This window comes from Mus musculus, chromosome X (genome assembly GCF_000001635.26).
Source record: "Mus musculus strain C57BL/6J chromosome X, GRCm38.p6 C57BL/6J".
Lineage (NCBI taxonomy): Eukaryota > Metazoa > Chordata > Mammalia > Rodentia > Muridae > Mus > Mus musculus.
Genome location: NC_000086.7, coordinates 150,821,124 through 150,833,261, shown reverse-complemented (window position 1 = coordinate 150,833,261; position 12,138 = coordinate 150,821,124). Strand labels below are relative to the sequence as shown.

Sequence of the window (12,138 nt, the reverse complement as noted above, 5' to 3'; positions counted from 1 at the left end):
GGGTCTTATGACATACCATTGGCTGGCCTGAACTTACTATGTAGTCAAGCCTGGCTTACAGCAACAGCTTTTTGAGACAGGGCTTTGCTATGTAGCTTAGGCTAGCCCTGAACACACTATGTAGCATGTTCTTCCTGCCTTAAAAAAAATCCTTCACTTTTTTCTTTTTGTTTGAGCAGGGCTTACTCTGAAGCTCAAAGGGCCTTGAACTTAATAGTCTTGCCTCTATCTCTCTATAATTTAAAAAATTAAAATTATTTTAACTTACACATAAAAGTAAATGAGGTAAAATGCTTACCTTGTAAGTACAAAGACCCGAGTTTAATCCCCCATACCTATGTTTAAATATATAGGACACTGCCCTTCACTGGCTGCAACATTCAGGAGACTGGGCCCTGTACCTTGCCTAGACAGTGCAATAGAGCTGGCCCTGATGTGAGCTAGCTCTAAGGGCATGAGAGTGGGAGTGCTGGCTCTGTCCCTTACTGGCTCCTGCAGGCATTGGATGAGCTAGCCCGGGGCAGTGCTGGAGAGTTTGTCAGGTGGTGTGGGTGCGAGAGAGCTGGCCAGCTGATCAACTCAGCTACCACAGAGGTCCCGATCCACGGGTTTGAGTTGATTATCACCCCAACATCTACTCCATCTATGAATTGATGGAGCATGTGAAGGGTCTGGTGGTACCACATATCCAACACTGCAGGATCTCTATGAAACAGGGCAACAACAGGATATCTAGAGGAGTCCCAGTGAGGATCCAGTATTGATAATGTCGCAGAAGCCAGAGGCCTTGAACCAGACCAGTGACTCACTGCAGTAAACATTTTAAAGCAAAGTGTGGACAAAAGGGTATATAGTATGGGACACACTGTCACATACTACAGCTTCCTTGATTGGGATTTTTTTTTTCTTTTGGGTGCAGAGGGCAGGTCCGAAAGGACGGGGAGATGAGTGGGACTGGGGTACATGATGTGAAATCCACAAAGAGTCAATAAAAGTTAAATTAAGAAAAAAAAAAGACAGAGCATGGATAGTGAGGCACTCTTGGACTGCCAAAATTGGGGATGTGGAAAGAAGTGGATTTCTGCGGCTCACTGGTCAAGCAGTCTAGCTTTTTGGTGGATTCCATAGAGCTTGTCATTCCTATATAATTGTGATCAGAATTCCCTATGTATTCCCTACCCTTTGAGAATCATCATTTCACCCTCAAATTCACAAAACTAACAATCTAGATTCCACAACCCATGGAAACATGCCAACACACCAAAAAACCCATAAAAGTTGTGTACTAATGCTATCCATGTGACACATATATACGTTGTGTAAAATTTATGTGTATATATCATGTGAGTGATATCATGTAGTATTTGCCTTTTGTTTGAGAGTTTGAAACATCTTTAAAAGTTATTATTTTGTCTATGGATGCTTTGCTTGTGTATATGATATATGTTATATACATGCTTGGTACCTGCAGATGCCAGGGAGGGTTCCAGTTCCCCTGGAACTAGAGTTACAGACAGTTGTGAGCTGCCATGTGGATGCTGGGAATTTGACCCAGGTCCTCTGGAAGAGCAGACAGTTCTCTTAGCTGCAAGTTAGCTCTCTAATCACATTTTGAAGGAATTGCGTTTGTTGGTTGGTTTGTTTTGGAGACCAAGTTTTGTTCTACTTCAAGCTGTCCTTGAACTCCCCATCTGTTTGCCTCCCCTTTCCAAAACTGGTATTATAGGCATGAGGAATTACACCCAGTTTAAAACCAGAATTAAACAAAAACTGTTTTATTTATTTATTTATTTATTTATTTATTTATTTATTTATTTATTTTTGTGATATGGTTTTGGTCTGTGGTCCAAGTTGGCTTGAGCTTCTAATATTCTAGTCACAGCCTTTTCTATGCTGGCCCATTTATGCTGTCACAAGAAACAGAATTTCTTTTCTTTTTATGGTGCATTCAGGTATCCATTCGGCAATTAGATCCTCAGCTTGTCTGTAGTTTTAGCTGCTTTTTATAGTGTGCCTCACTTTTCTTCTTTTTTAACTTGTTCAGCACACTCTTGCCCCAGAGCCTTGGTATTATGCTTCCTTTGTGCCTAGAATATTCCTCTTCAGATTGTTCAGTTTTTACAGCACTCTCTTTGAGTCTCTGTTTAATGTCACTTGATCTTTGATAGCTCTAGACTAGTACCTCTACTCAATCTCTGTCTCTCTTGCTTTCCTTGCTAACACTTCTCATAGACAAACAGATACATGTGTGCTTATGTTCTCCATGTCTTATTTTCTCTAGGAGCCTGTGAGCTTCTTGAGGATAAAGAAATGCCTGCCTGCTTTGCTGCTCATGCCTGGAATGCAGCACTCACTTGATCATTTCATAATGGTCAACCAAGAAGGACAGTAAGAAAAGTCAGAGCTCGTATCATGGAATAGTGGATCAAAGAAAAGGGGGGTAGAGAAAGATGGCGAGAGAATCTAGGGCTTTGAACTCAAGATCCAATGAGCTTGCATGGCAGCAAGGAATGTTAAGTGTTGGATAAAGCTCACACTGGGAAGGAACGGATAGGTCAGAGCTACCTTTGAGATGTGAGAATGTGGTGTCCTAGAGAACATTAATATACCTCTGCGGGAGGCAAGAACAGCTGTCTCCATTTCAGAAATGGAGCGGCTAGGACACAGATAGTAGCAGCTTCCTGGAACGCTAGGGGAAGACATACAGCTGACAGGAGCGTTTCAAGGCAGCTGAAACAGTATTGCTGAGGCTTGGTTAGTGTGGGGGTGGACAGTGCTGGCTGGGCCTCAAGGTCTCTTGGGGGCTGGGGTGGTAGGGTGGAGTGACTCTGGCAGTAGCACACTGGGGCCTCTGTGTGTGTGCTGCCTCCAGCCAGCATACTTTCCACAGAGTCTGCCCAGGGACATTTCTCCAGTCTGCTTTGCTTAATTTTTTATAAATCCTTTTGGTTTTTTTTTTCTACTGAAATGAACCCACATTCTGCTATTGCTTGGTCTTTACATTACCTGACTGACAACCTCTCAGGTCACCCCCACACTTCATTCATATCATACCTGTGACTTGTTTGGGGACTACTTTTATTCTTGTATTTGGTTCTTTTGGTCCCCTTGAAAGAATCTCGGTTCCTCCAAGTCTTACCAACTTGGAAATCCTGTTTTAGGATAGCACCCTTTCATTATGGTCAGGTCTTCTCCCCTATACTGACTTCACCTTAATCACCTCTTCACAACCTACCCACTCTCAAGGCAAGGCCAGGAGCCTCTTGATGGAATGGCGTGGGCTTAGGACTGTAAAGATTGTTTATAGTATAGGAGCCTTCTCCTCTATCACACTGTGACAATGACTGAACAAGGGTAGGGATTCTGTTTGGCTTGGACTCCTTAATCTAACTCTGAGAGTGTCTCCACTCCAAGACAGAAGTCCCCTTTCCTTTTGCCCCCTTGACACAGGATCTCGTGTAGCCAAGGCTGGCACTGAACCTGAACACACTATATATAGCTGTGGATGATAATCATGAATTTCTAATAGTCTTGCTTCCATCTCCCAAGTGCTGGCATGACAGGTGTGTGCCACAGTGACCATTTAAGTGTTACTGGGAATTGAATCCAAGATGTTTTGGTATACTAGGAAAACATTTGACTGAGCAACACCCCCAACCCCAGAAGCCTTTTCATAACTCAGACTAAGAGTTCTTTCATCTGTGTCTTTTCCCTCATTCATCATCTCATCCATCGCCTGTCATCTAACCAAACAAAACTGAAATAAAAAAAAGGACCATGCTCATTCATACTTTCACCATCAACAGGTTGTTTCTGCCACCAATGGACTCTCAAAGTCCACCATCATGTTCGTGTTCCTTGTTCTAGTACAGGACCCTACTCTGATTCCCAGCTTCTTGGCTGATTCTTCCAGCCTACCCCTGATTCATGATTGTCACTCCTTGATTACCACATCACCATGTCTCTCTACTAAGGAGCCCAGCTATCTCTAAAGTGTCCCCAGGGATGCTGGGGACAAATCAAAGGGGCATGAAAGACTATTAGTGTTCTATTTAGAGTTTTCCATTATTCTTTGATGACTTTACATGTATATTTCTCGTAATATATATCTGTTCTATAGTATAGTATAGTATAGTATAGTATAGTATAGTATAGTGTGTGGAGGGTGGGTGCACACATGCATGCATGTGTGTGTGTGTGTTCCATGTGCTCACTTTCACACTGGAATGCCCTAAAAGCCTAGTCTTTTCCTACATCCCAAGTCTCATTCAGATCTTTCTTCTGCCTGTTATACTTCCAAGACATAGAAGTGCATAAACTTTTTCCTCATGAAGGAACATGTGTGTTTTAGTTCTTTTGCCTTAATTTTCCAGGCCTGCCTCCATAGTGCTTGGCTAGTGAACATTTCATAATTGAAGCTTTAGCTTGTGTGTCATTTTTCCAAGGCTTCTGTCCACTGATGGGAGTTCAGAACTGATCACCATCTCTGGCTGGGCCTCATGATTTCTCCCTTTTTGCAATCAGTTTTCTCTTTCCTGCTGGAGTATTTTATTTAAATCAACTTGTTCCTTTGTGTGTGTGTGTGTGTGTGTGTGTGTGTGTGTGTGTGTGTGTGTGTGTGTGTGTGTATGTGTGTGTGTGTTCCCCATTAGACAGTAGACTGGGAGCAGGGACTGTGTGTAGTCCATCTTTCCACCATATCTAGCCAGCACTGTATGAATCATGCCTTTAGTATCAGGGAAAGGTTTGCTTTTCCCCCCCGAAAACACCTAATTTTTATCAAGTATTTATCATATGCCACACACAAGTGTTAGCATAGATTTCCATACATTTTAATTCATTTAATCCTTGCAAGTAGTTTCTAATTTTATCTGTATTTTACAGATGTATAAAATAAGACTCAGAAGTTAGGTAGCTTATCCAGTTTCACAGCTGGCAAAGGTAGGATTCAAAGTCAATACGCCTGCTTTTATAATTCATCCTCTTAACTGCTCTGCACTAGTGAAAGAACAAGATTGAATGAATGTATGCACAAATGAATGAAATAGTAAGTTTTAAAGCAGACTTACATTGTGAAATTAGAGATAAAGGCAATGCGGGGTAGATTCAGGTCAAAAATGGCTTCATGAGCTTCATCATGTGGATTGAAGAGGACAGAGGTGACCAAAGTGTTTGCATAACGAGACACCACGGTGGAACGTATGGAGTAGCTCATCATCAACAACTGAGAGAGAATACAAGAGAGGTGAGTTGGAGAGAGTCCATTTTGGGCCCAGATGGGCAGGTACTTGGGATCTCAAGGTTCTGGAACTGGTTTCAGGCTGCAGGAGAAGAAACTGAGGTGACTCTAGGAAAAGTGACCTTTGTCATTTGTGGACCTGCCTGAGAGTGCAGCAAGTGGAACTCAGATCTTGCTAAATGTGTGTTCTGATTTAGCAACCCTGGGGCAGGGAGAGGCTGATGTTCTCCTTGTTTCCAAGTTCCCTAAAGCTGCTGCTGCTGGTGGTAGTGGTGGTCCATGGACCACTTCAGATCGAATGTAACATTTTAGAATATAACAGAATGGATGCATTCATTGGGTTCTGCATTCTTACAAGGTAATGTGATATTTAGATTTTTCCTCTTTATGATTTCAGCTATAAGGATTGAGCCTCATATGTATAGTAATGTACTGCAATCATTGAAAGTGTCTAATGCATTAAATTCCAGTATTCCCCATATCTTACAGATGTGTTAAATGAGGCTTAAACACGAAGGTCAGCCAGCAGGAAGATAACTATCTTCTTCCCTATCTTCCCTGAATTTATTATCCTTCCATCTACCCACACATCACACACATCATGTTTGCTCAGTGTAGGAAAGTGGGACACAGTAAATCTAGAATCAAATGGGCATGGGTTCAAGTTCTGTCTCTGCTGTCTTAACCTATGAGCCTTTGTTTCCTTCTCTCATTAATGGGAATGAGAGAGCATGGCTTACAGGGATGCTGAAAGAACCAACTGAAACAATAATGAAAACCACTGGAATAACACTTACCATGCACTCAGCAAACAGTAACTCTTGTTTTTTCTACCTCCAGCTTCTCAGCCCTGCAGAAAGACACTGAGAAACTTCTCCTACTCCTCCCACCCCAAGGAGCTACTTTTCTCACAAACTCCAGAGCTTTGTCCTCTTATGCTAGAACTGACCTTGCTGCTTGATGAGGCAGAGCCATGAGGTCCCTGGTGTGTTAGATCTAGGAGGATGGTCAGCAGAATGCTGACCCAGCTGAGGTACCTCCATTCAGACATGGTACCACTTCTGGCTGGGCCTGCTGCTCTCATCCAGAATGTCTGAACCTGATCTGCAAGTCTTCCCTCTTTTAAACTTCCAGGTATTCCTTCTCCTGGGAGGGAGGGACCATGCTGAAGGGTGTGGAAGTCTCTGAATGTGGCATTGAGGCCCACACAAACCAGGATTGTCCAAGAGCTAAGGCTGGCATCTTGCCTGGAGACGGGCCAGTTCTGTGCCTCCTTTTTCCCTTTCATCCAGCTGTAAGATGAATGGAAACTAAACATAGCAGAGTGCTGGGTCTGTCTGTTTGCTATGTTGGCTCAGGGTGGGGTTTTTCTTTCCTATAAACATCCACTGAAGCTCAATAACTGGAGCCAGGGAAAGGTCACTCAGCACTGATCATCTTAAAAAGGTAGCAGACTTTAAAGAGGGTTAGAGAGGCAAGTACTCATTGTCGATCTTTTCTGTTGCTGACTTCAGTCTTGACACAGGGGGACTATAACGACGCAGAGATCCCACAGACATGAGATTTCCAACCTAAAGAATAATCAGAGGTCAAGGTGGGCTGTGGTAGGGATGAAAAAGAGTACAATTTAGTCATTTAAAATATAGCCTCGGGACTGAGAACATCTGGGTTTGAATTGTAGTTCTGCAGCTTACTGAATGCATGATATTCAGTGAGGAGACTAACAAATCTGCAGCCTCACTTCTTCATGTGAAATGAAGATAACAGTAGAATTTCATAAAAATAGTAACACTGAACTTGTACTTTTGGAATTCTTGACATCTGGTAAATATTCAATAAATACATGCCAGGATTTATAATCCTGTACTTGGGAGACTGGTGCAGAAGGACTATGAATCTGATGCCACCCTATGTTGCATGGTGAGCTCCATGCCAAGTTGGCCTTTGCAGAGAGAACTCAAAACAAAAAAAACAAAAACAACAGCAAAAGAGCATGGGGAGTCCTCTTTTCCACTGCAGACATGAAAGGGACGGAAAGATGAAGAACTGAGGTGCTCTGAGCCCAGTGTCTGAAGGATCTGTGGAGGGTGGATTGAAGAGCATGCCTGCACAGAGGCCATTAGTGCTTCTCAGAACCTTTAAAAAAGTCCTCCTCTGAGGACTTTTTATAAATTGGCATAAAGAAAACAAAGATACCTGAACTTGCCTTCTGGTATTCATTACTGTACAACAAAGTCTCATTCTGGCTTTTTTTTGGGGGGGAGGGGGTCTCAAATCCTATTAGTTGCCAGCTACCCCAAGTCCACTCAAAGCTTTCCATTGAAGCATCCACAGTAGAAATACAGGGGATAGGGATGTAACTCAGTTGGTAGAATGCCAGTTTAACATTCACAAAGCCTTGGGTTGGGTCTTCAGCAAGCACTGTGTAAATGAGATATGGTGTAGCTTGTGTGTACTCTTGGCACTCAAGAGGGAGGGGAGGGGGAGGGGAGAGGAGAGGAGAGGAGGAGAAGAGGAGGAGGGGGGAGAGGGGGAGGAGGAGAAGGAGTAAGAGGAGGAGAAGGAGTAGGAGGAGAAGAGGAAGAAGAAGGGGAAGGGGGAGGGGGAGGGGAAGAAGAAGAAGGAGAAGAAGAAGAAGAAGAAGAAGAAGAAGAAGAAGAAGAAGAAGAAGAAGAAGAAGAAGAAGAAGAAGAAGAAGAAGAAGAAGAAGAAGGGATTTCCTCACAGGGTACAGTCCTTTCTCTGGAGAAGCTTTGGTTATACAACACCAGAGAAAACTCCATCCAGTACCCACACTCTCTCTTTAGGACAAATAGATAACCAAGGAGCCTCAGGCAAATTAAGAAAGCCAGTATCATGAAAGCAAAAAGTCTAAACACACAAATAGAACAAATGAACCCAGAGCAAGTTGGGGATTTGAGTAACAAAAGATAATTTCACTTCAGGAGAAAAAATGGTGCTTGTCAGCGCTTCAAGAAAAAGACATGTGTGAGACAAACTGAGATGCTACACAGTGGGGACAACCAAGGGAAAGGAAGACACTCAGAAATGGAAAAGAAGTTGCTGGAAATATCAACACACATCAGGACATAGAAAAAAAATCTCTCAGAATGTGAGGGGAAACAAGACAAATAGGCAATAGGAAAGAAAAATGTAAAAGGTATACATCAATGCAGCAGACTCAATACTTAGAAAAAAGAGTTACTAAAATAAAGATAATTAAGCGGTTTTGTGTGTTGCTTTGGCATATTTGTCATTATTGATTTTTCCTTTTTAAAATTAGTTTGCTTTGATTTTTAAAATTTTTGTTGTTTTTACTAGTTTTGTGAGGAGAGAGGGAAGAGAGAGCACAAGAGAGTGAGCATGAAGTTGGGTGGGTAGTGGGGTGGGGCATCTAGGAGGAGTTTGAGGAAGGGAAAGCATATGATCAGAATATATTGTATGAAAAAAACTTCAATGTATCAGCATCCAGGCATAATGGTCCATACCTGTCATCCCAGCCCTGGCAAGGCTTGGCCAGGAGGATTGCTGCAACTCAGAAGCCAGCCTGGTCTACACAGTGAGGGTCAAGCTAGATAGAGTTACATAGTGAGACCTTGTCTCCCAAAACCAAGCTAAAATGTATCAGAAGTCAGTTTCTTACAGCTAAAGATCTCTAGAGCAGGTGCCAGAATGGTGAATGCAGACAACTGACTACACTTAGTCACTAGCTCTCTTCCATGTTATCATCCTCCCATCTGTCCTCCATCAGTTTACTTCCAGGTCCCTTTAAAATTCAAGCCACATCCTTCCTATTCTCTGCTAAAAATGGAGCCCTCCATGGTCCACTTCAGAGAGAAGCTAGTGAGGCAAGCCCTCATTACCATTCTTACCACACAGCCCGTTCATTCTCTCCTCTTCTCCTGCTACTACTCTAGCAACACTGGTCTTTATGTTCTTCCAAAATGCCAGGGATGGAAAAAGATGCCATGGGTAGGTCTTTGTGTTGACCTTTTTTGCTTGGAAGATCATTCCCAGATATCCACCTAACTCCCTTGCCTTTGCAAGTATTCATTCACATTTGGCCATTTCAGTGAGTTACTTCTTGACCAACCTATTTAAAACGGAAATAATCTCCTTCCTTCATGGGCATTCTCTAATTCTTTTACCCTGTTTGTTTGTTTGTTTTGTTTGTTTTTAATTCCCCCCCATCCCCCTGCCCCTAGTTTCTATGCAACAGTTTTACTATGTAACTCAGACTAGCCTCCAATTCCAGATCTTCCTTCCCTAGCCCCTGAATGCTGGAATTAAGGAGTGCACCATTCCACCTGGCATTTGTTTTCTCCATAGCACTTGATTTAAGTTGTTACAGACTTTACTTCTTGATTCAGATTGTTTCCTCTCTTCCCCTTACTAGAATCAGTTCCATGAAAAACAGGCATTGATCTCTGTCTTCTCCACTGTTGTGTCTTCAGCTCCCAGAACAGCATCCAGTACCTAGCAGACTCTCAATAAATATTTATTGAAAGGGTGGATATAATAAAGGCATATAACTTATGGAAAAATAAAACCTGTTATAAAGTCTTTATATATGTAAGCAATTCGTGACTCAAATATAAAACAATACAAGACCTTTGTTTTTTTTTTTTGTTTTTTGTTTTTTTTTTTTTTAATCTTCTTTAAGAGGACCAAGGTTTGTGACATTGGGCTGGTAAAGAAGGAAGTATATTCTTGGCACATTACTTAGCTGGATTTTGGAAAAATATTTACATAGTCAAGACAATGTAAATACTATTTATTGGTTTTTAGGTTTAAGAGCTACCTTGGAAACACAAAGAGAGGAAGACCTCGTAAATACTTCAGAACAGAATGTAAATGTCAGCAATATGTATAACGTAAAAGGAAAGATCAAAGAGATAATGTAGGGCACTGATGGGTAGTGTGTGGCTAATGTCTTTGTTTTTTAAAAGTAGGCAGTTAGGGATAATGCTGTCTTAGTAAAGTTGTAGTTGTAGCTTCTCCTCCAAGATCCATAATTCCAGTAGACCCTGATAGTTGGTTAGGTTTCTAGCACCAGGCATGATTTCCCCAGAGAGCTGTTGGTTATTGCCAAAGTATTCATGCACCCTCAGGGCTAATGCATCATGCTAACTGAACATGTTGTGTTCATAGACATCATGGCTGTGTAGTACTATTGGTTCTTTCCCTCCTTTTGAAGTTTGCATTGTGCCTTCTGGTACTTATACTCACAGATAAGTGTAGTTCCCACCCCTCCTCAAGGAAACTTCTTGTAACAGAGAGAAAGATCATTACAGAAAATCACAATCGATCAAAATGCAGAGATGTGAAGTCTAAGCCTCCTTGGTCCTCCCTCTCCATCTCCCTCTCTCTTCTTCTCCTTCTCTCTTCCTCTTCCTCTTCCTCCCTCTCCTCTCCCCCTCTCCCTCTCCTCTCCCCCTCTCCCTCTCCTCCCTCTCCTTCTCCCTCCCTCTCCCTCCCCTCCCTCTTCTCCTCTCTCCCTCTCCTCCCTCTTCCCCTCTCTCCCTCTCTCCCTCTCTCCCTCTCTCCCTCTCTCCCTCTCTCCCTCTCCTCCCTCTCCCTCTCCAGCACACCTTTAACACAGCTCCTCCACCTAAGGCTCAAGGGTCATTGCAGAAGAGGAACCAGAATGATTGTAAGAACTAGAGGAACAGGTAGTTTGGTGTGAAATTGTGTCTCCTAGAAATGTCAGAGAAGCTAGACCTATAAAGTCTCTCAATAACATGGCTGCTGAAAACATGATCCGAGCAAGGAAGGTCTCAATAGAAATGCTAACATTAAAGATGGAAACGTTATGAGGCCTTACACTTAGACAAAGAACTAAAGGCAGCTGAGGCATGTGAGAGTGGGGGAAATAGTCTTGCCCAAGGAAGATCACACTGATTTGTTATTCCATACCAATTGTCATTCCCCAAAAGATATAAATATGACTAATCGGGTTATATTTATGTATTTAGGGATATGTGTGTATATACACATACACATATACATAATCACAATTTAAAAAATGAGGCCATTTAATTGAAAGAAAGCAAGGGAAGTGTACTTGGGAGGGATTGGGGGAGGAAAGGGAAAGGAGAAAGATGTACTTATATTATAATATCAATTAAAATGTTTTAAAAATAAGACTTAAGTTTTCTCTTGTTTGTGGTTCTTAGACTGGCTGTAGATACATACAGTCATGTCCATGAAGGCAGAAGTGACTGCTTAGGAGGACAAAAAGTGATAAGGGGAAAGGGGATACGAAAGGGGGGATAGGGTTAACAATACAATACTTGCATAAGAAGGAAAAAAATGTTAAATTTCAAAAGGAAGCTTCAGACGTGTAGAATAGAGATATGGAGGGTTGAGGCATAGTACCATTTTTATAATATCCTTTTGTTTGAGTTGTTACCATGTAAATTTAAGAACGTAATAAAAGTATAATATTTAAAACATTATTTTAGTCTCACAAATGAAATAAAATTATCTTTTTTTGTGAACTGGGGTCTTACACTGTAGCCCTTGGCTGGCTCAGAACTCATTATGTAAACTAGGTTGGCCTGGAGTGTGGGGCAATCATCCTGCCTCTGCCCCAGCATGGGGCATGGAGGTTTATCCCACCAAACCTAGCTCAAAATGTACATCTTATGACACTTCCTAACTGGAGATATCCAATTAGACTTGCCTCCATAGATGAAAATCAGACCGTGATGTCCTTAACACAGTTAGGAAGAGGGCTGGTGTTTTATTTTGTTTTCCATTGCTATAGCAAAGTTCCCGAGGCTGCATGTTCAAAGACCGAGATCAGTTGGTCCCACTTCCTGCAGTCTTGGCTAAATCTCAACAAGACAAATAGCATCATGGTGTGTCTTAGTCAGGGTTTCTATTCCTGCACAAAC

General features: G+C 42.1%; 1 protein-coding gene across 3 annotated transcripts in view; it reads right to left on the bottom strand.

The window, feature by feature from the left end:
- The window catches only part of Itih5l-ps (inter-alpha (globulin) inhibitor H5-like, pseudogene), a 30,491-nt gene extending 24,146 nt beyond the window's left edge, over window positions 1–6,345 (bottom strand). For 2 of the 3 annotated variants that reach the window (XM_017318592.2, XM_017318593.2), the window contains exons 1-2: window positions 6,189–6,344; window positions 5,070–5,224 (exon numbers count right to left, since the gene is read on the bottom strand). In XM_017318592.2, the coding sequence (XP_017174081.1) occupies window positions 5,070–5,224; window positions 6,189–6,323 (290 nt within the window). In that variant the 5' untranslated portion in view covers window positions 6,324–6,344. Of the gene's footprint in view, window positions 1–5,069; window positions 5,225–6,188 lie in introns of all 3 variants that reach the window. The other variant, NM_001289875.1, reaches the window with a different exon arrangement.
- Between the last annotated feature and the right edge of the window lie 5,793 nt (window positions 6,346–12,138).